At 48.4% G+C, this 20,509-nt stretch overlaps 7 protein-coding genes across 7 annotated transcripts; 2 read left to right on the plus strand and 5 right to left on the minus strand.

The window, feature by feature from the left end:
* Positions 1 to 825: 825 nt before the first annotated feature.
* On the plus strand, positions 826 to 1,811 carry DEU56DRAFT_915421 (cytochrome b5-like heme/steroid binding domain-containing protein; the record flags this gene model as incomplete). The annotated part of the gene is made up of 7 exons (XM_041357736.1): positions 826 to 877; positions 958 to 986; positions 1,046 to 1,082; positions 1,141 to 1,238; positions 1,290 to 1,346; positions 1,400 to 1,473; positions 1,523 to 1,811. 7 exons carry the CDS (start codon positions 826 to 828, stop codon positions 1,809 to 1,811), a joined length of 636 nt encoding a protein of 211 aa, XP_041205574.1.
* A 311-nt stretch (positions 1,812 to 2,122) lies between these two features.
* On the minus strand, positions 2,123 to 4,906 carry DEU56DRAFT_818853 (Vps5 C terminal like-domain-containing protein). Its single transcript, XM_041353984.1, has 10 exons — positions 4,052 to 4,906; positions 3,881 to 4,003; positions 3,555 to 3,827; positions 3,403 to 3,501; positions 3,256 to 3,349; positions 3,032 to 3,202; positions 2,950 to 2,984; positions 2,748 to 2,897; positions 2,546 to 2,698; positions 2,123 to 2,495 (listed from the first exon to the last, which is right to left on the minus strand). Exons 1-10 carry the CDS (start codon positions 4,841 to 4,843, stop codon positions 2,421 to 2,423), a joined length of 1,965 nt encoding a protein of 654 aa, XP_041205575.1. The 5' UTR covers positions 4,844 to 4,906; the 3' UTR covers positions 2,123 to 2,420.
* Positions 4,906 to 7,743, minus strand: DEU56DRAFT_861385 (uncharacterized protein). The gene is made up of 12 exons (XM_041355334.1): positions 7,404 to 7,743; positions 7,215 to 7,348; positions 7,071 to 7,161; positions 6,660 to 7,012; positions 6,493 to 6,604; positions 6,416 to 6,443; positions 6,332 to 6,364; positions 6,110 to 6,280; positions 5,605 to 6,061; positions 5,514 to 5,552; positions 5,225 to 5,463; positions 4,906 to 5,176 (listed from the first exon to the last, which is right to left on the minus strand). Exons 1-12 carry the CDS (start codon positions 7,582 to 7,584, stop codon positions 5,017 to 5,019), a joined length of 1,998 nt encoding a protein of 665 aa, XP_041205576.1. The 5' UTR covers positions 7,585 to 7,743; the 3' UTR covers positions 4,906 to 5,016.
* DEU56DRAFT_818868 (glycosyltransferase family 39 protein) lies at positions 7,714 to 10,881 on the minus strand. The gene is made up of 9 exons (XM_041353985.1): positions 10,514 to 10,881; positions 10,156 to 10,460; positions 9,996 to 10,104; positions 9,779 to 9,941; positions 9,543 to 9,726; positions 8,921 to 9,490; positions 8,546 to 8,869; positions 8,166 to 8,496; positions 7,714 to 8,112 (listed from the first exon to the last, which is right to left on the minus strand). Exons 1-9 carry the CDS (start codon positions 10,687 to 10,689, stop codon positions 8,025 to 8,027), a joined length of 2,250 nt encoding a protein of 749 aa, XP_041205577.1. The 5' UTR covers positions 10,690 to 10,881; the 3' UTR covers positions 7,714 to 8,024.
* Positions 10,882 to 10,991: 110 nt separating this feature from the next.
* DEU56DRAFT_818870 (uncharacterized protein) lies at positions 10,992 to 15,153 on the minus strand. Its single transcript, XM_041353986.1, has 28 exons — positions 15,028 to 15,153; positions 14,965 to 14,973; positions 14,897 to 14,906; positions 14,828 to 14,850; positions 14,348 to 14,772; positions 14,248 to 14,296; positions 14,133 to 14,197; positions 14,045 to 14,086; positions 13,848 to 13,993; positions 13,778 to 13,797; positions 13,708 to 13,729; positions 13,605 to 13,658; positions 13,486 to 13,549; positions 13,302 to 13,427; positions 13,227 to 13,247; positions 13,161 to 13,172; positions 13,044 to 13,108; positions 12,916 to 12,990; positions 12,856 to 12,866; positions 12,753 to 12,800; positions 12,663 to 12,697; positions 12,505 to 12,610; positions 12,435 to 12,454; positions 12,340 to 12,383; positions 12,198 to 12,287; positions 12,092 to 12,135; positions 11,261 to 12,040; positions 10,992 to 11,210 (listed from the first exon to the last, which is right to left on the minus strand). The coding sequence occupies exons 1-27, from the start codon at positions 15,109 to 15,111 to the stop codon at positions 11,285 to 11,287; spliced, it is 2,466 nt and encodes an 821-aa protein (XP_041205578.1). The 5' UTR covers positions 15,112 to 15,153; the 3' UTR covers positions 10,992 to 11,210; positions 11,261 to 11,284.
* Positions 15,154 to 15,193: 40 nt separating this feature from the next.
* On the plus strand, positions 15,194 to 18,246 carry DEU56DRAFT_818887 (apses-domain-containing protein). Its single transcript, XM_041353987.1, has 7 exons — positions 15,194 to 15,337; positions 15,397 to 15,584; positions 15,644 to 17,117; positions 17,173 to 17,266; positions 17,319 to 17,872; positions 17,938 to 18,018; positions 18,079 to 18,246. Exons 1-7 carry the CDS (start codon positions 15,263 to 15,265, stop codon positions 18,097 to 18,099), a joined length of 2,487 nt encoding a protein of 828 aa, XP_041205579.1. The 5' UTR covers positions 15,194 to 15,262; the 3' UTR covers positions 18,100 to 18,246.
* On the minus strand, positions 18,247 to 20,281 carry DEU56DRAFT_861394 (WD40-repeat-containing domain protein; the record flags this gene model as incomplete). The annotated part of the gene is made up of 9 exons (XM_041355335.1): positions 20,007 to 20,281; positions 19,845 to 19,955; positions 19,718 to 19,791; positions 19,555 to 19,648; positions 19,352 to 19,505; positions 19,177 to 19,300; positions 18,910 to 19,122; positions 18,750 to 18,857; positions 18,247 to 18,697 (listed from the first exon to the last, which is right to left on the minus strand). The coding sequence occupies exons 1-9, from the start codon at positions 20,205 to 20,207 to the stop codon at positions 18,247 to 18,249; spliced, it is 1,530 nt and encodes a 509-aa protein (XP_041205580.1). The 5' UTR covers positions 20,208 to 20,281.
* Positions 20,282 to 20,509: the final 228 nt, after the last annotated feature.

The raw sequence follows: 20,509 nt of genomic DNA on the forward strand, positions 1-20,509 counted from the left end.
GATGGAGGAGTAGGTGATCGATTGTGGCTATCATTGCTGTTCTCGTTGTCTAATACAGTAAATAATTCACGCTCTCTCATAAAATTAGAAAACCCTCATACATCGTGTTGACTACACTCTTTTTAATCACAATTAATTGTTTTCGTGTATACGAGCTGGAACTGAGGAACAGCTAACTCATATAAGGGACTGAAAATTTTCACAACACTAGCCATACACTGTGTATTTGCGAACAATATGCAAAAAGCTAGTTACAAATATGTCAAAGTTACAAACCAGTAAAAGAGTTCTTATAATCCGGCAAACTGTCATAATTTACAGAATTATCAGAAATTAGGCTAATTACATCTAGGCTATGGGGGGACGGTTTTCCTGATGTTCTGGAGGTTCGTTGGCCGCATCAGGAATTTGTCCGTCAACACAGAGTTTACTACCGTGCTTGACAACTTGAATCGTGTCACACATCCAGTAGTGCCAGTGTCGGCATCACTTTGGTTAGTCCTCTGAATTTTCATGAGGTCTTTCGCTGCTCTCGCGCGAAGGACCTTCTTGCTGGCTAATCTTGCGGCCTGCACTGAGATCTAGTTTCAAAATTCTTATCACGAACGCGATAAAGTCTTACCTGATAATCATATTTTGTACTTACCTCCGCAGTTCTACTCGAACGCTGAGGTATTTTGTCTCGCCGTGCTTGCCGGTTCACTAAGTTCAAATCTAGCCCAATTACTTTCGATTCTCGAATCGACTTCTTTCACTTACTTCCTGTCTGCTTCATAGTCACTCCTGTCATCACCGTCTTTCTCGTTCGCAACTACTACTACTGCAATGGCCAAGGTCGTCACATACGAAGAGCTCAAGGCACACTCTACCAAGGACAGTCTTTATATTCTTATCCACGGAGAGGGCGAGTACATTGAAGCTTCTCAAATCGTGTCTACGTGGTGACGTGTTGGGCAGTTTACGATGTTACCAAGTTCATCGACGAGGTATGCAACTATAGACATTAATACTGAATTTTGCCCTAAACAATGGTCTTTCATTTCAGCATCCAGGAGGTGACGATGTGATTTTGGCCGAGGCTGGTATGTTATCCCGTGAAAGTGGGCGGCTAATTCCGGGCTAAAGACATGCCGTCTGCAGGTAAAGACGCAAGCCAGATTTTTGAAGATGTTGGCCACTCTGACGAGGCCCGTGAACTCCTCCCTCACTTCCTTGTCGGAGATTTCGAGAAGGACGGCGTAAGACGCATCGCAATTCCAACTTAGAGCGAGACTAATGCAGTGTTTCAGGCTCTGAAAATCAGCGACACCAAGATGTCCGGCTCTGGCGGTTCAGCCTCTAGCGCCGTTAGTGATGTGCAAAGCCCGGCTTCAGGAGCGAGACTAATGCAGTGTTTCAGGCCCTGAAAATCAGTGACACCAAGATGTCCGGCTCTGGCGGTTCAGCCTCTAGCGCCGTTGAGCAGGGTTCAAAGTAGGTTTCCTTGCACGCGCATTCGCTTCACAACTGACCTCTTCTGCAGCTTGATGTGCTTTACTGCAGTGATGTCATCGCTCGCCATCGCAGTGGAAACCATGAGCAAGAATCTCAGCGCACCCCTGGTTCCCCCTCCTGTCTCTGACTTTGCGCGTGCCGTTGAAGTCATCAGCGAGGCCACGTACATGTCAGATGATGACAAGTTGAACATGACACAGTTGTTCATGAATAACAAAGATGAGGCCACTGCATTTTTATATCTCAGGGGTGAAAATCTGAAGGCTAATTGGGTGCAGAGGAAGCTGGCTGCAATTCGCTACATGCATATTAATTGACTCGCGCATACTTCTTGTCTCGCGCATACTTCTTCGCATACTTGTACAAAATACACACATGCAAATGATTGCAACTACCTGTACACTTTGAAAGGCAATCCGAAAAAGGGGCTCATTCACCTGTTCTCTTTACCTTGCAGAGTGTGATACTTTTCGAGTTTCAGTCCACAAGTAGTATTTGGACTCAAATGTAAGTCTGCTCTCCTTCTCTGAAATGAGAGTCGGTTTAATAGACAAGTTATTCTGAAACATTCAGCACCAGTGCATTTTTCAGTGATTTTTATTGGAACTACTATCTACAGTGACACCCAACTTACATTTAATACCTTACAGCGCACAACATCGCAGAAAGCTTTTGTTTTTATCTGGAGGTAGAAGTCCTTCGAACTCCACCGAGGCGATCAATCAAGTGTCTTATTTTCCCAGTAGCTGTAAGACGAGATTTGACGCCGATTACCAATTTCTGTACGTTCAATTTTACAACAAACGAATCGAGAGCAGCATTCGCATGAATCTCCAAGCTTTATATGACATGATCACAAAAACGCTCGACGCACGACAGGTAAAGTATATCCGCAAACGATAAATGTTTTCACTTCGCTATGGCTGTCAAACCTTGCTCCCATCGGGAGCAGCAACACGTTTCAGGAGGATTTGTTGGTAGTTCTCCCACGTAGCAATGAGCTGCAACAGTTTTAAGGTCTCCGTTTAACGCGACATGGTGCAGCACGTACCTCTTTCTGTCTGGAGATCATGCCGTCCAGGAACGATTGTAAAGTTATCTTGAAATCATCCACCCGCTCCTGCTCAAATCTCGCCATTTCAGATTTGATCAGCTTTGAGCATTGGTCAAATTCGTGCTTGGCATCCAAAGCTCGACGTTCAGCCTGACCAACCGTAAGAATGTGTAGGTAACAAAAAGAGGAATGATCATACCTCTGATACTTGGCTAACGGTGTGGCTCATCCGATCTGTAGGTAGACGACCCTGAGCTCGAAGTCGTTCATGGTTTTGCTTAACACGGCGGACGTCAGAATCAGCATTTTGCCAGGCAGTGTACGTTCGCATGCGAGAGTTAAAAGCCAACTGAAGAGAGAGTCAGATGAACCAATGTATGAAGCGACACCGGGCAACTGACTCGAACAGAATTGATTAATCTTGAATATTCGTCCGCTAGCAACCAATTAATTATCGTTAGCAATGAAGAACAATAAACTTACCGGTAGCTAAAAGAGTCATTATGTCCTGTTGTGACTGAATGGTCTGAACTTCCTCAGCCTTATGCTGAACGTCAGCCATAGCAGCCAAGGATTGCTCCAATTGCTTCCCAATGTCAGAGAGCGACAGATCAGTGATCGCAGTGGCGAACTCCCCAGTTGCAGCAGCCAACTCTGCATTGCAATTAAACAACGTATTCGCAATACACCGAAAGGCAAAGACATACCGGATCGCTGCTTCGCAACGACCTCTATTGACTTCACTAATCCTCGCAGCTGTGATTCGAGGCCATCCAGATATGCACGCTGTTTATCGAACCACTGCAGGAGTGTGAAGTTAACATCTGTCGCGATGAACAAGATTCAGGACGAACCTCATCGGTTTCATGAAACCGTGGACCCGCTAAAGTTTGGCCGATAGATGCCATTAGTCCTCCCCTTTCGTGCGAAATCTCAGCTTTCCTGTGTTTGATCTGCATGTCGCTCAAGCCAATGAAAACTTAAGTAGCAGGATTGTGTTACGCACGTCTAAGGAGAAAGTGTCACTTTCGAGGAACAGCTTGAGGTCAGGGTCCTTTGCCAGCACCGGGTGGTTGACAATCTTTTGGATACATTTCTCGAGCGCCAGACGTCGCTGTTGTACAAATGTCTCGTCGAAACGCCCAAATGGACTTTTCTCTGGCACTGGAGGGACAACGACACCCGGGTTGTTCGTTGAAAGGGTTTCATATAGCCATAGGAAGTCTGAATACCGGCGTAGCACAGAGAATATTGACTTCTGGAAAAGCGGAGAGTTCGTCTAAGAGGCTCCTTAAGTGATGTTATCAGCAACACGAAACAGGAGCAGCTCACTCGCGTATGCACGGTATACATGGTGAACGCCCGAATGGGGTCACCCACACGCTGAGGATCATCGACAGAAATAACGAAGATAGGAGCTGATGAATCGCCGCTCCTAGCAGGTGAACTCGCCAGCTGCTGCGTGATAGGTAGTAATTCATAATTCATCGGGCAGATACTCACCTGAGGAGAGTTTATTCTGTCTATGCCCTTGAATTTGGCAGATTGGCAAATCGGCTTGTCATCATCGTCTTCATCATCGGCTGTCGTATTTACGACGGGAGAATGAACGGGTGGCAATGGGTCATTCGCTCCCCAGTCAGACTGCCAACCTCGCTGAGATTCCGCTTCTACTGCAACACTTGCAAAGGATTGTTCAATTACTGGCGAGAAACTCCGTTCCAGCGGCGAGATAGCAGCACGCTCTGGGCTATCAAAAGGAGCGGGAACTTCGGTGGGGGAAAGAGCTGCAGTAAATGATAGGGATGACTCCTGGTGAGGTGGTGTTACCGCTCTGACAGGCTTGTCATCATCAGGAGCGGGCGATTCTGATTTGGCTTCGGAGACTGTCGTTGTGTGGTCTTCCGCGCTAGATGTATATATGCTGAAGCCCGGTTTACGTGGGGAGGTAGCATCTGTCGGCGCTGTGCTATGCCCATCATTATGATCCTCCGAGTCAGCAGTCACTGCGGCCGCATCTAGTGGGTCAGCTACACTCAGGCTGTTCTGGTCGCTGTGCCCGCGGTCGCCTGTTACATACGAGGCAGTCGTAGGTGTTGCACTAGTACTGCGCTCTGGCTCGTCCTCGAAGCCGGTCCTGTAGTAGTCGATATCATGATGCGTTGGCCCTGGCTCATTATGCGTGAAGCTAGACCATGGATCTGGTGAAGATGAACGTTTGGAGAACGGGTCTTCGAATGGATTCTCTTCGAGGACGTTCCGAGAGGGTGCGAGAAGGTCGTCAAAGCCGTCCATGGAATGAAATGTGAAGGACTGAAAATGAGTGACGCCTGGAGCGAGTTTCGGTACATATGCTTGATCAAGTCACGTTTATTGCACTTTAACAAGTAGTACAGTACCCCAGCGTGTAATCACACGAAATTACATAGTTATTCCAGCTACATACAGCGTCAAGATCATAAGTAGTCCTACTCATATGGCATTCCCTCGACAGCATTTCCAAGAGATACCCAATTAGCGAGCACACTGTTGGCGAAAGCTTGCTCATCGTGAGCCAGATTCTGCACCAACTTGCTGAGCAAAGCATTCTCCTTATTGTGCAGCACCACACGAAGCTCATGCCACATCCTAGGTAGCTTTAGCAACCACAAGAAATAGTAGTCGTAAAACACTCACGAAGCACGAATAAACACTCTTCGGTTCATCAGTGTAGAGATAGTTGCCTGGTCTTTCTCTATCAGACCAATAACTCGGTCGGCGTCCTCCTGCCAGCCGTCCTTCTGAGCAGCCTTGATACCCTCGAGTTTCATCGAATTTGAATCAACTCGTTTCTTCAACCGTTCGGCGTTGTCGACAGACAAACGGTCGCGGCGGACGAAAAGATCTCGCATCGCAATATACAGATCTCTTTGACTCTGCATCATCGAGAATAAACACATCAATAACCCATTGGCGATTCGCTCACCTTCAGCGCCTCCAACGTTGAGTAGAGCAACACAAACGTCTGAAGTGAAGTGTTCAACAAGCAGAGAAACTAGATAGACTTATAGACTGACTCGTTGTTCCAGCAAATCAGATTGCTGTTGTGTATGGGAAGCAACGTGTGCAATCCCCTGTCGCACGCCATCACACAATTCGCACTCATCTCCCCTCCAGCACCGTTCGTTCACTTCAACGACGGCCCTTAGCACATTGGTCAGCCGCGCCAGGTCAGCCTGATCATCCGATTCGAGGTTATCGGAATACGCAGTGCGCGAGGACGGCATTGGCAAAGACCCAGCCAACGACGTTGTTGACGAAGCGGGTCCAGGTACATGATCATGGTCATGGTCATCCGGAGGAGGATGATGGGAGGAGAAGAAAGGTAATGTGAAGTGAGCTGGTAAATAGGTGCGCCTGAGACTTGGAGGGATCCGTACCGCAGCTGACTCGCGTCTCTTTATTATGCGTTCTGCTAATACGCATATTCTCTGCCACTGCTCTATTAACGGATTGAGCTTTCCCCGCACGAAACTTGAGAACTCTTAAGTGGACGTGTGATAATGAGAATGTTACACATACGCAAGCTTGTCTTCGAGGTCACTTGGAACGGTGATTTCTTCTATCCTGTCAATTCGCTTGTTCGCGGATTCTTCTTCCAGCGATACGGCGGTGTGCTTCCGCCAGTTCTCAAAGGAAGGTTCCGAAAGGAATGTCGCAAGGAGACCGTCTTCCTTGATCACTGGATGATTTCTGAACAACCTTTCAATCCCAGTTAACTGAATAAGGGCGGTGGGCACATACAGCACAGCGTTCAGAAACCTCGCAAGACCTTTCCTGTTACAGGCATTTCAAATGTCTTGACTAGTCAACATCATGATTCCACACCTTCGTTGCTCAATAAACGCAGCGTCGGCTTCAATCCTCATGAGAACCAAACCAGATATACAGAAGACAAAACTTACGCTGCACACGCTTTGGCGGAAGGCCAGGTAACAGACGGAAGGGGTATCGCCGTACCAAGCAGTCCCATAAAAATGCAAACTCCGAATACCGGCGATGAACAGGTGTGCCGTGCTAGGCATCGTATAGTATCAGTGCATTGGAAAGGGATATAGGAGTCTTCTCTCACTTCAGTGATAATCTCATACACCGTATACCGATTCAGGATGAACCCCTGCTGCCCTTGTATGGTTACGTCCACTGTTTCTTGTGTCTTCCACCACTCCTTCGGAAGCCCCGACCCCGCCAAACTCGATGCGGCTCCGCCATTAATCGTCGTCGCACTACGAGGGGTAGCGAAGTCAGACCCTCCCCCATTACTTCCAAATCGAGGTACGCTCCATGGGTCCAAAGTGGCCTGTCTGTAGGTGGGGTATGGAGAAGAGAAAGCAGACGTGCTCGGTTGTAAGGTATCCAAGTTGAGAAATGGTTCAGGTAAATTGTTTTCGGCAGCAAGGGCAGCTACTTGTTCCACGCTGATGTCTACGCGAACCCACCTATGTGTTGATGTAACTCATGATTAAATGAACGAATCACGCACCTTTGCCGGACTGAGCAAGCGCCAATAATGCAAGCGCTACGAAGAATTCCAGCTTGGACACCCTTGGTCGAGAGCTTACGAGGTTCACGATCTGACATGGGGATAAGCATCATCTATCCCACCGCTAACCACTGCATTACTCACTTTGTCCACAGTCGTCGCGGGCAATCCAGACGTCGACAAAACGCGAGACAACGCATTTACGGATGTCTCTCCAGAGTTTGTTGAATCTACGAGTGCAAATGCCCTGTTATATGAATTCGGGACAGTCGCTTCCGCTGTCCAACCGTCACTGGTCAGATGCAGCCATAAAGCTTGTGTTCGAATTCGCACCTAATACTGAGCTAAGAGCAGACGTAACAGTTGGTATAGGCTGCGGGGAAGGTGAGGGCGCCGCGCTCCACGGATCGTCATAAATTGAGGCAGCCAGCGGATTCTCGTCAACAAAACTGCCTCCAAGACCGTTGACAGGTGAGGAAGCATATCGTTGGGCCGGCCGCGGTGCGTTGAACATCCTAGTTGCAGGAAATCGAAGGTGATCGTAATGCGGATTCAGCAGTTATGAATGAATGAACTTCAAGCAGTCAAGGTCACCAAACAAGGCTGCCGCATGTTTGCAGCACCGTCATCAACTGGTCGGCCAATAATCTTCAACTGATTGAGATTCTCAACCGAAAGCTAACTACGATACACTCGCGCTCATCTAAATGTATTCATTGGCAACTCGCCAGCACGAACGGCGTCCGTGAACAGTTGGAGAACCAAAGCTATCGGCTAGTGTCCTATCTCCTTCCGTCGCCGCAGCTCCGACCCGCATGATTAATACTGTACAAGGACCAACATAAGTACCAAACTGTAAACCGAAGTAATAGAAAGCCAAATAGATTATCATCTATGTACAAAAATCCGTCGTCCATGCTACCGTTGCGCCGACCACATATCCCTGGTCGTGTCTCACGATACTTCAGCAATCTCCTTTGCTGCAAAGTGCAGTGTCCATGATGACAACAAGCGCTTCGCATTGATCGTCTCACCATCAAGCCTGCATGTCACGTCAGTGACGCTCGTTTGCAAAAATTCAAAAGCACCACTTACCCAGGCGTACCATATGTCAATGGCGTCATGTACAAGAACATCAAGAACATGATGAATGTGAATACGCCCACCACCACAGGCCCTTTCATACCAAGATCAGCGTACTCTGATTTGCGCATTTTCGTCCACCGTCCTACGATACTGATCGGGTAATTGACCGTATCAGAAAGGACAAAGCTAAGAACGGAACCGGCAAGGAGTGCAGACGCGAGATGTGACGGGAGGTAGTGGTGAATGAAGAGTTGTCGACTCATAAGGAAGAAGGGGAGGTAGTGTACGGCCCAGATCAGAAGGAAGAACCCAGCAGAGTTCCATAGGCGACCACGGGCAGCTTAACCAAAAGTCAATATATCATTCGCTCGGAGGAAATGTCTACCGACCCTCAGGAATAGGTTCAATGCCACGACGACGGGCAAGCAGGTCAGCACCCATAATGCCAACGTAAATGGACAGTGCAATGACGCATGTCCACCAGCCAACGATGTTGCCAATAAGATAGATCTGTTTTTGAGCATCGTTTTCTGTCCAGAAACTGATCCCGCTGATGAGGAAAGGCCAGTTGATTGGACCGCTGGCATAGGGGTGTGAAGAAGTGAGTCCCGCATTGTGCTGGAGCATCAACAACTGCAGCTCAGCGAACTTCTTGAAGAAGCTAATTTTCTTGGGTTCCTTGCGGACTTCATCGACAGCGAGACCTTCGGGACCTAAATGAAGGTCGTTATAACACAGTCCACCTAATCAAAAAATCTGCTAACTTTCAGTCGAGATCACCTGGTCAACAAACCAAGTAGCACTCTTCTCCGTGGGGTTCTTGTTACCGTTGATCTCCTGTTGCTTGAAAGCCCATTCTGGCAATTGTTTAGAATGAGTCCACATGGACACCCTGGTGGTACCATGCACAAGTCTGAAGTGGCTTGATTTACTCTTCCATGGATCCTCAGAGTCGCCGTCGATGATATTCAAGTAGAACAGAGTATCATTGTGTCGTGAGTGGTCGTCCTTGGGCCATGTGGTGAATTCTTGATTTGTTGGCATAAGTGAGGAAGCGACGTCGTGAGTAAGTAAGAGTGTCTGTGTGTTGACGTGCAAAAGTTGAATGACATCTTCGTGGTGGACAATGCGACCGCGGCCAGCCTCAGGAAGCGCTTTTGTGGGGATGATCTGCCAGTGGTTGTTGACATCATCATGTCCATAGCCGGTGACCTGCTGTCCTTGACTACTGATGCGACCATCGTCGTACTGCAAAGGGTAGCGATCGGGATGCGAGTGCAAGTAAACTTTCGTGTCCTTGTGTTTCATAGTGACAACGTCATAGTAACGAAGCTCTGCAAAACTGAGGTTAGTCGAAAAGAAGATTTGATACAGCTAACTCTAGACCTTGGCTATTCATCAACAGTTCATTACCGATAAGTGTCTCCTGAAATGCAGGGCTCATAAAAGAGTCACCAGTTCCAGAACGCGTGAGAACGGCAAAGTGCACGTAGAAGAAGGACAGGTAGATTATAAATGGGACGACGATGAGGCCTATTGCTCTTGCCATGAAGTGCTTCCAGAAATGTTCCTTAAGATAATGGTAAATTACACGCGCAGAACGTTGAGGAGATGAAGCCTACCATTGTAAAGCCTTTCTTATGGTCCAAGATGTCCCACAGGTCAACGCAAACAGCCATGCCAATAGTGGCTACAGTCAGGATACCGTTTACTTTTGAACCCCAGGTACAAGCCATGAAGAAGCCAGTAGCGATCAACCAGCTCCACCATTCAACCGTGAATTCCCTAGAATGGAGGACGTATCAAATGACGGTATCTTAGAAAACAACCATAACACACCAGTATCGGAGTTTGCGGAATCGAATGTATGAATAGATTGTAAGTGACATGAAGAAGATTAATGTCGCGTCCAGGAGGATCAACCGTGACTGTGCAATGTGCGCGTTGTCTGTGGGGACGCATTAGACGCAAACAATGGGTTCACTGAGGTTACACGTACCAAAGAGAATGATACAAGCGGAAAAGGCAGCGATGATAGTAGAGTAGCCAGATTCCTTCATAATTGCGTACACCACAGGGATCGTAAGACTTCCAAAAATCGCGGGCAAAGCACGCATGCCGACATATGGTACATGATTGTCAGTGTAGTTGTCCCCGATGTTCTCGAATGTAAAGTGGCCGTCGAACCCGACAAACCAGCCAGCAAGTCCGAATAACAGTTTCGCGAAAGGGGGGTGCACGTCGAAGTAGTACTCGCGAGTGAGATAAAAGGAAGCGAACTTCCCAAAGTGCACCTCATCAAAGCTGCGTACGTGTCAGGCTGGGGACTAGATCTAGGAATAAAAGTTGGCGCTTACACAACCTGATCTGGTTGATTTATTTTGTAGAAACGAAGCGCAAATGCTATTGCTGTCAGCACGCCCACCATCGCAGCACTTGCTTGTGGCGTATCTAAAACCCGTTCAAATGCACTACGGGAGTTCTGTATGACAATAAAGCATTGGACATTGAAGTCTGCAACATGGAGGAACATACGGGATTTTGGTATATGGCGTGGACGTGGTCATCATCATCCTGGTCGTAGTTGCCAGCGGGTGAAGCAGCGGCGACCTTTATTCTCTGGCGTGGTCTTGAAGGGCTCGCCATCACGGTAGAAGGTTGACTGTCAACTTGAAGAGTGGTTGAGTTGGCAAGGTTTTGGCAATTTGGGAGAGTCTGAGTTGTTGGAACATGGCGCAGCCAGAATTGTCACGTGTCAGGCACAAAGTCTCGGCTTTCTTCCGATGGATTCTGGAATACCGGGCTCAGCCCACAACAAGCATGAACGACACACCCCGTCATTATAATTTAGTTACCCGAGGCACTGGACCAGGCAATAATTTTAGATTGCTGCAACACAGAATGGTGCAACACAGTTTGTCTAACATATATTTCATGGGACCGGGTTGCATATTATGGTACCCAATTTTGCTTATTCGACAACAGCCCTGATATGATCATTGAATCACTAGTCTCATTGTGGATGACAATTGCCAGCTTCTTGTTCAACGTAACCTGTACAATGTTTCAATGGTATTTGATGATGTGGGTCAAGCGTCGCTTACAAGTTTGACCACCCATCGATGCGTCTATGCTCGCTGGGCACGTCCAACCAGCTCCAAGAGCATATCCTCTATGCGTTTCTGCCTATCCTCCATCCGATTCATGCGCTCGACCCATCGAACCATACTTCCATCCTCAAAGCTGTCCTCCTCGGCCTCTTCAGCGGTTTCCGGATGAATGCTCTCCTGCAGGCTGGCAGAGAGCGGTCCAGGACCATCGAGTATTTCTTGACGCGTATTAATCACCGGCCAAGGAGGTCTCCGCTGAGCGATAGGTATCGGATTAGGGGAATCGGCCGGACGCCTCACAGATCGCATTGACGCCAGCCTACGGCGGCTGGCCGGGCCATAGCTAATGAGGGGTGCTGGAGTAGACTGCGGAACTCCCTTCTTCGAGGCATCATCTTCATCGTCCATGATTAAAGGTTGGAAGACCTGTGCGAGTGGACTGATGCTTTGCGTCATTTCGGCGCGACTTATTTGTGAGTTGACACGTCGACGGAGAGCAGAGGCACCAGATGACTGGGATGCCTGGTGTGTTAAAGGTCCGGGCTGTTGTGGTAATGGCGGCTGGGCGTGTGTTGATGGCAGTTCGGGTTGTGATCGAGGCGGAGGTTGTAGCTGGGATTGCGGTTCCTTGAGAGAGCGACTAGGATGAAGCGAAGTCCAGTGGTCTGACTTTCGAGATTGACGCCTTTGAGCCGCCGCACCCGCTGGGGGAAGTTCACCATAGTCCCGGGTATCCAATGCGCTATTATCCATTTCTTCTTCCATTTCAAAAATCTAAAAAACCGCATCAGAGAAGCTCCACGGGGTCAAGGAAGCCTCACCCACGACGTCAATAGTGCTCCCTGAACCCACCAAACCCTCGAAGAGGGCTGCAATGACGTTCATATTTAAGTGAAATGAAGTATCGTCTATAAAATTTAACGCGACTTACACATCCGCTTCAAAGGACGTGGCAAAACCTTCTCCGCCGCAGAAGTGATAGTTTCATAAAACCCATTCGAGCCATTCTTCTTCGATTGGCCTTGATGGACGTTCAATAAAGTGAATGAATAACAGTGGCTCCAATCACTCACGTTCATACCAAGCAATCATGAGCAGGATCGGGAAGTTCGTGGCTCTGACTCAAGCATTCAGTGAACGAAGAGTAGTAAGGTAGATAATCGCAAACCTGATCATGAAAACGTTGACCTGGATCTCATTCAAGCTACTAATTACAAGGTATGGGCTCCACGACTCACCTTGTGGAACCACCTCGGTGACAGCACATAGCTTGAAGGAAGTAGAATGCAAAGAGCCAGTAGGTTTACCGGAGGCTGGTATGAGAATAACGAGTCGGCCTTGACACTAGTTGCAAAATGTCAAGAGGCACGCAAGCAAAACTTCAAATGACACTTGCCCTTCAATCGTCGATACGGCCCTTCTGAACATTGCCTATGTCGAAAGATGGAATCAATAAATTGAATGTGATCGTGCTTAAATATTTTACCTCAGCTGCGGCGTCCTCGTTGATCCTCGCGAAGGTATTTGACAGAATCTACGTGGTTGTGTTAACGTCTCAATTACTCGAGCTCGCCACTTTGTGAACTTACAGATACAAGGACTAGAGAAAATAGTTAGCAAAGTACATACGAGTGGCGAACACAGCTCACCAGTCAGTAATAGTGTATTGCTCAGACATGCATAAGTGATCATAAGTATAGGTCCGAACACAAAGTCGAATTCAACTGACGACATAAAATTCGTTATTGAAATACAACGAAGAGTGAGAGGGGCTTACAGGCTTTGTCAAAGCCACTGGCATCGAGACCGAACCACAAGTCAAGCATCCACCACGCAATTGTCCTATAGAAAATTATTGACTATTGTGATATTCAATAGCTACACACACACTTACCCTGCTGAATACCTAACAAGAAACAGTCAATATAGTTAGCCCCATCTCACAAATGGTGGTACGGACCGGGCGTGATTCCGGCTCAACCTGGACAAATCAAAATTAACACAGGAATGACGTCACACAGACAACTGCACTCACGTCCAAAGAGCATACAGGAACCCACAAAAACAGAACGCGGCTATCAGCATTAGAGCAACAAACTGCATTATCATCGCCCGTAGCGATAAAACCATCAAGTTATTTTTGAGTGTGACGAAGGCGAGCCTAAACAACATGTGTCAGTCTTCTTAGGCCGATTAATGGTCTAGAGTAGTACCAGTACCTTGGGAACATTAAGGATGCGATAACAGCTAGGAAGTCAATTCCAAGGTCCTGGGCCCAATGTTCTGCAAGTACAATCTGTTATCCAGGACGATTGCGGGCGACAGAAGATTGACTCACTGTGCCCGTACACACCGTACAATCTGAAGAATGCGTATACACAGTATGTTGTCACTAAAGATGATTGTGAGTAAGTCATACAGCGCGTCATTAGTGAGTCTACCGAGTGATAGGTCGAACCCATTCTTTACAAACCGTCAACCACAGGAAATATCTATGGTGATTTTGCTCACCCAAGTGCCCTTAAAATATACTTCAGTAGCATGAGTGAATCTGCTCGAGCTCGTGAGCGCAAAGATCTACCTGTGATTCCATGCTCCTGCATGGTTGCAAGCTTTTCTAGCGAGAAGCCAAGGCCATATATCATAAACAATGTTTCAGGGATGTTGATTTTTGAGGGTTCGTTTAATTCAATAGCGACCACAAAGAGGACGAATAAGACGATGAAGCTAGTAGGGACTCGATTTAGTAGAGAAAAAAACATACTCATCGTGCCTTACTTGAAGTAGTCCAAGACAGAGCGGATAGCAGGGACTTTGAGTCTGTAACAAATGAGTTTCAATTTGTGACAAAAGAGGTAATGCAAACCGGTAATGGTCCAATAAGGGTGCCTTGTGTGGATCATAAAAATGAATGGGCTTGTGTTTGTACGTCTGCATCGCAGTTCAGTGCTGGTGCAGTATGTCGAAGTACCATGACTTACATCGGACAATATTGAATGACTACTTTCTGCCTGGTATACACATTTCCCGCTACGCAGGAACATGTCAGTATGTAAGACAATGTATAAAGAATGGACATACATCCAGATGGCATCAATAACTTTTTGACATGGGGAGCTTTTGATGAAGCGCCGCGCCTTGCAGATGATGGCCATTTCAATTGCATTGCCAATACGCTCCTCGAGATCGTCATCGCGTTCCTCCCTCGCCATTTCAACGATATGAGGGTCAGCACCTGACCAGACTTGCCATTTAGTCGTCAGCACAAGTGCCATATTCATCATACTGCTTCCGTTGTCTCTCAGGCAACGAATAGCAAGTATCTCGCATAGCATGGCGCGAGATGAGGACAGCGGCCCCGTGGTCAAGTTCTTCTGGTCACGTATAAAGTAGACACGGTTGAGAAGGAAACAAAACACGACGGATTTGTTTCCAGCCCGCTGGATCGCGTTGTATTTCTCCTCTAGGGGACGAATGAGAGTGTATGTCAAATCAGGTCCAGTCAACTACCCCCGTCCAAGTCAGAACGTAGTCTATAGCAAGAAGCAAGTGAACACTGACTGCCTCGAGGGTCAGGGGCGTATCTATACACATGTTCAATATAGCACTTTAGCATTAAACATGACTTGCCTATGTAGTGCTGTTATCGTATAAGTATTAAGTTGAAAGTGTTCGCTGGAAAGTATAAAGAAGCATACTATGACGTCCTAAGGCGTAATTGTGAGTAGACTCTGATATAGAGATAATGCATTAACGCATACCCCGCGGATCATATGAATTATGGGCCAAACGACGACATCTTCATGAGCCAGCAAGGGCTGGGTTTCCGGCTGAGCTTCTGCCATGGTATGATGTTAGCTTGACATGAGGGAGGATGCCAAGTATCTGCCACATTTGGAGCTCCGACAGGCAAGTGGCAGCACGCGTCTCACCGCGCGAACGCGACTCCCACCGGCGCCAGATATTCTGACCGTGACCACCAGAGCCTGACTCTGCATGCAGGCCGTACAACGAAACGTAGGGCAGTCGCCCCAGGTAAAAATTTATAATGCTGTCTATTCGTCGGTTCAGGTTAGTTGCCACCATTTTCTTGCGCTAATGGTAGCTGACACGGTCGCGTCACGCTGTAGGTTTATGAGTGTATGGTCCGAGGCATCGCCGTGATGCGCAGACGCGGTGATTCGTTTGTCAATGCTACTCAGATTCTCAAGGTCGCAGGTATCGAGAAGGGTAGGCGCACTAAGATCCTCGAGAAGGAAATCCTGCCAGGTAAGCATGAAATCGTCCAGGGCGGGTACGGGAAATATCAAGGAACATGGTTCGCACAATCATTATATTTCAATTCGGCCGTATGGACTGAGTATGTCATGTTGTCAGGATTCCACTGGAACGAGGTCGCGACATTGCTGCGCAGTATGGTGTTGCCCCTCTACTCGTCCCTTTGTTCGATTTTACACCGAGCACAAACACCCTTGGGTCGCTCCCGACGGTACCCTCAACCGCAACTCCGCGACCTCTCTCTGCTGCCTCATCCTTCCCAAATCTTAGTACTTCTGGAGGCTACTCACAATCGGGCCTAGCCCCACCTCCCATCATGCCAGGTTCTGCCCTTCGCCTCTTGAACCAGGGGCGTGCCCAAGGCCTATTTACACCGTCCACATCTTCTCTTGCTCCAACTAGACAATCGACATACTCTTCGACACCGTACCAGAGTGGCTACGCGCAGTCACCATCCTCTGGAGGGGTATCCCCAACGCCGCCCCCAATCCAGTCCTTGAAACGAGCCCGGTCTGATTCTGAAGTAGTCCCAACTACACAGCAGCCTGTTCCTACCCAAAGATCTTCACACCCATTGTTGGAAGCACCAGATATATCCGACCGATCCCGTCCGCCTTCTGTTGCAACTCAAGCCAACGATGAAGATGGCCCGTCTCCTGTGAAACGCGCTCGTAAAGAGCCCACCCCACAACCAGACGCATCACAAGCCTCTCGCAGAACGTTATCTAGCGCATCGATCATGTCACAATCAATGACAGCTCTCCCTCCGACTCGTCCACTTTCACGCATCAACGTGGGTTCGCCACATCCGAACAATGCCGTCTCGCGCCCACCAAGTTCATCAACATTTGCAAGTGGGAAGATGATCAACGGTGCCGACGTTGACGGTACTGGTCTTCGCTTCTCCACTAAACCTCATACTCTTCGCGATCCCTCTGCTCTTCGAGACGCCCGTCGTGCTAGGCTCATTGCTGCTATTTGTCGACAAGATGACCCTGCGCCCGTACTCGACCTTCTACGCGAACTGACACCAGACATGTCTTCTCCAATTGATGTAGACACCATCCTAGACGACAAGGGTCACACTGCTTTGCACCTTGCCGCGAGCATGGGCCGGCAGCAGACTGTTTCCCAACTTATCTCAGCTGGCGCGGACATCCACCGTGGCAACTTTGTTGGCGAAACACCGCTTATGCGCGCATCTATTGACACGCACAACCTCGACCAACAATGCTTCAATGTCCTTATCACCTCTCTGCACCCCTCCATTCGCACGCTTGACACATCAAGAAAATCTGTATTGCACCACATCATGTACCTGGCGGGTATACAAGGACGCGCGGTCTGCGCGCGATATTACCTTGATCAGATCTTTTTGTGGATAGCACAGAATCAGGGTGGCGATTTCAAGTCCCTCGTAGACTTGCAAGATGAGTACGGTGACACGGTTCTCAACATCGCTGCGCGTGTAGGCAACAGGTCTTTGGTGAGAACGCTCCTTGACGTTGGGGCCAATCGAGTATTGCCCAATAAACTGGGTCTACGGCCTGGTGACTTTGGTGTTGAGGTCGAGGTATATCACGCTAACTCAGTGCACGTGACGTTAGTATTTAATTCGGTTCTTCTAGGAGCTCAATGGTGGTGCACGAGCCGAAGACGTGCTTGCATCATTACGTTCTGGACCTTCAGCACCTATCCAGAAGAGCCAGGACATAATTGCAGGTACGGCTCACGTGTATCATACTCCAGCGGTACTTTGATATTTTTCCCCCAGATATGACGTCGATGATCCAGGAGCTTAGCACAGAATTCTCCGCTGAGATCAAAGCAAAACAAGATTCACTTGATGTGACGCAAGCTCACCTTCGGGCAGCTACACGCGAGCTTTCCGAACAGCGGAAGCAAATACAGTTGTGGCAAAGCCGGTGTGGGGAGCTCGATAAGGTCCATCAGCGGATACGGAATCTTGAGAAGGCCATCGCGGATGAAGATCACTTCGACTGGACAGGTCGGACAGATCTGACGGGTAGGGATGGGCGCGAGACGGCAGGGCCTTCTTTCCAATGGCGTGGGCCCAGCTCGACGATGACAGGGATGCCAGGATCTATGGATATTTCGTTTAGCGTGGAACCAGAGCCGCCATCACCTACCGGTGATTCCGCCTCAACCTTGATACGATTACGGCGGCTGAGCCGCTGGCACATAAGGATGGAAGATCTCATGCAGTTGAGACTAAAATCACTCCAGGGCGCGAGCGCTGAGAAGGAATATCAGTGTAAGAAGGTTGTTGCGCTGTGTACAGGTATCCCTATCGATAAAGTGGAGGATGTGAGTGGCTTGATGGTGGGGAGTGTACGATGTTTATTTACGGGTTTAAAATTCTCCTTGTCTAGATGCTGGAAAATCTTGTGGTGGCGGTCGAGAGCGAGGCACAAGTTGTGGATATAGTTCGCGTGGCTGGATTCATGCAGAAGGTGAGCCCCGCTTACCCTGATTCAGGGTAGCTCATTGACTCCATTTCAATTGAATTGCAGGTCAGGGATGGACTTATATAATTTCATTTATTGGCTCGGATCGAGAAGATCCGTGTCTCAACCGAACACTATGTGCTGCTCATTGCATCCGTATAATACGCACTGCCAGTTGGGTCAGCCCGCATTTGTATCTCTCAAGTAACAATTATTATCACGAACGAAGCATTACTACACCGGGACATCCTCTGGAGCAAATAATTGGAAATTGCGATTGTAAGTACCGGAGGCGAGCAGCTCGCCATCGCTTGTTAAGTCCACAGACATGACCTTGCCCGAATCTGTCGTTAGCGTGCGGAGTAGCTGCCAATCGTCTGCGCTCCACAACTTCACGTAGCCATCATATCCGGAGCTAGCCAGATACAGCCCTGAGCGGTATTTCCACTCCTGGAGGTCATCCTCAGCGTCGTGACTCTTGTCTGCATCTCCATCGTCAGTAATGCCGTTCATAGGGACATCGGCGGGTTCAGCCTTGGGCTTGAATGGCGGGAGGGCATCAGCACGGAAGAAACGGACGTCGGACACGTTGGAAACATGTGCGGGGATGGTATATAGGGCTTTCAAAGAGCGCATGTCCCATATCCGAATCGTGTCGTCGCCAGCGCCGGTGGCGATTTGATATCTATCCGAAAAGCGCCATCAAGATAGGCAGAGAGCTGTTGGAGACAACCCACCCGTTTGGAGAGAAATCAATTCCGAAGATACCTTGAACGTGACCGTCGAGTACCATCGCTGTGCGCCCTGTCCGCAGATCCCATACTCGTCCAACAGCATCCAGGCCTCTAAATGATATTGTTATTCAAGGTAAAATGTGTTGTAGATTCATGAACTCACCCCGAGGCGATTAGTGCACCATCATTTTGGAACTCAACAGCATACACTTCCTTTGAGTGGCCTTCTTGGAGGAGCAATTCTTTCGAGGAGTTCACATCCCATAACCGCCAAGTGGTGTCGAAGCTGGCGGAAGCGACATAATTACCAGAAGGATGAAATGCTACACGACAGATGCGATCTGCATGTCCCTTCATCACAGAGAGTGGGGCATCACTGGCAAAGGATATGAGGTTCCAGTGCGAAGAAAATCTTAACAGAAAGATTCACCTATTTAGAGACCATAAATTGACACACATATCTCCTGCACCTGACACCAAATTCACTAATCCCTCTCCTTGCGTTAATGTTGCTTGCGGATGCCACGCAACACCACCGACACGATCGCCGTGACCTGAGGATGTTATGAGCACAAGAAAGCGGTATTAGAGCATTGGACACTGACCTCTGAGTGTGCGTATGGTTGTGCAGGCAGGTACGTTCCACAACTTGACAGTGCCGGACCAGCTACCTGTGGCTAGAATTTTATTGTTGGGTGCAAAACGCACTTGCGATATCGGGCGCTCGTCGCCAATTTGTGAACCAATATTGCTAAACCGCTGCAGGCGCTAATGAGCAATGATGTCCTGACAGTTCCGTGTCATTTACCTTGACCCCTGCGAAAACCTTCTTGCGTATGTCGATTATGCGCCCTAATGGTATTTTGCTGTCTATTCGCTGCTGGGCGACGCGCTTTTGAGCTCTGCAAAGGACATAACAGGGATATTGTAAGCACCTTACTGAAATCACCTATTGGTAGGTAAAATCCAACCTGGGCAAAGAAAATTCTACAAGACTCCTTCGAGCTTGGAGAAGCTCTAGGGACCCTTCAGTGTAAAACTCTTCCTGTAACCTGGGTCAGTAATCGCTCCATCAAGTAGAAGCTGGGGACCACATACTCCCTCTTCTTCGCTTTCTTCAGAAGATGCCTCTTCCATTTGGTGGTCATCGCCTCTTGCCGCATTTATTTGTGAAAGGACATATATTAGTCGGTCTCGTCGATCTGCTGCCTGATTACAGTCAATCTCAAACGATGGACTTATGCATATGTGAAAACTCACTCGTTCACCAAAAAGGGTGATAGGTTCTCCAATTTCTCGTAGCCTTGCTTTGACCTTATTGTCGTCTGTCGGTACGGCCAAATTGCGCGCCTTCTTCTTTCGCTCGAGCTCATCGAGGATGACCTTGTTCTCCATCCGGGCCCGCTCTGAGCCCAGATAGTTTCCATCATCCATCAACGAGTCGTACGTGAGCTCTGCCATGTTGGAATGGAAGGGGCCTGGCACGTGGTTCTGGCGAAGAACAGATTTGGACGAGTCTGTTGAGTGAAGCGTTGTTTGGCAAGAGCTTTGGATCCAAACAACATCTGCTACTTGGAGCTATCTCACTCGCGCCCCGCATCACCCCCGCGCGCACAGACAGCCACGTGTGGTTTTTCACAGTACCAATGGTTCCATAGAAACATGTTTTCACTGCCAACAAACCTGACTGAATCGTGCAATGACACGTACTTTTTTCATGTTTCAGAGTCTAACCATGCTCGGGCCACCAATAGATACTAGCA

The sequence above is a fragment of the Suillus clintonianus genome (genome assembly GCF_016758775.1).
Source record: "Suillus clintonianus strain FC179 chromosome Unknown DEU56scaffold_68, whole genome shotgun sequence".
NCBI lineage: Eukaryota > Fungi > Basidiomycota > Agaricomycetes > Boletales > Suillaceae > Suillus > Suillus clintonianus.

Excerpts from the sequence above, each read along its gene's own strand:
- DEU56DRAFT_861385 (XM_041355334.1), bottom strand. The coding sequence starts at position 7,584 with ATGTTCAACGCACCGCGGCCGGCCCAACGATATGCTTCCTCACCTGTC. Across the intron at positions 6,444-6,492 it reads TCCGCCAAAGCGTGTGCAGC|CCGACGCTGCGTTTATTGAG; the intron begins GTAAGTTTTGTC and ends TGAGGATTGAAG. Across the intron at positions 5,177-5,224 it reads AGAGTGTTTATTCGTGCTTC|GATGTGGCATGAGCTTCGTG; the intron begins GTGAGTGTTTTA and ends AAAGCTACCTAG.
- DEU56DRAFT_818870 (XM_041353986.1), bottom strand. The coding sequence starts at position 15,111 with ATGGCAGAAGCTCAGCCGGAAACCCAGCCCTTGCTGGCTCATGAAGAT. Across the intron at positions 13,550-13,604 it reads GTACGGTGTGTACGGGCACA|AACATTGGGCCCAGGACCTT; the intron begins GTGAGTCAATCT and ends TTGTACTTGCAG. Across the intron at positions 13,248-13,301 it reads TTCCTGTATGCTCTTTGGAC|GTTGAGCCGGAATCACGCCC; the intron begins GTGAGTGCAGTT and ends TGATTTGTCCAG.
- DEU56DRAFT_818868 (XM_041353985.1), bottom strand. The coding sequence starts at position 10,689 with ATGTTCCTCCATGTTGCAGACTTCAATGTCCAATGCTTTATTGTCATA. Across the intron at positions 10,105-10,155 it reads CGCTTGTATCATTCTCTTTG|ACAACGCGCACATTGCACAG; the intron begins GTACGTGTAACC and ends GCGTCCCCACAG. Across the intron at positions 8,497-8,545 it reads CATTGAACCTATTCCTGAGG|CTGCCCGTGGTCGCCTATGG; the intron begins GTCGGTAGACAT and ends CTTTTGGTTAAG.
- DEU56DRAFT_818853 (XM_041353984.1), bottom strand. The coding sequence starts at position 4,843 with ATGGACGGCTTTGACGACCTTCTCGCACCCTCTCGGAACGTCCTCGAA. Across the intron at positions 3,502-3,554 it reads GTGACACTTTCTCCTTAGAC|ATCAAACACAGGAAAGCTGA; the intron begins GTGCGTAACACA and ends AGCGACATGCAG. Across the intron at positions 2,496-2,545 it reads TGATCTCCAGACAGAAAGAG|CTCATTGCTACGTGGGAGAA; the intron begins GTACGTGCTGCA and ends AAACTGTTGCAG.
- DEU56DRAFT_818887 (XM_041353987.1), top strand. The coding sequence starts at position 15,263 with ATGCAGGCCGTACAACGAAACGTAGGGCAGTCGCCCCAGGTAAAAATT. Across the intron at positions 15,585-15,643 it reads GGGAAATATCAAGGAACATG|GATTCCACTGGAACGAGGTC; the intron begins GTTCGCACAATC and ends TCATGTTGTCAG. Across the intron at positions 17,118-17,172 it reads ACTTTGGTGTTGAGGTCGAG|GAGCTCAATGGTGGTGCACG; the intron begins GTATATCACGCT and ends CGGTTCTTCTAG.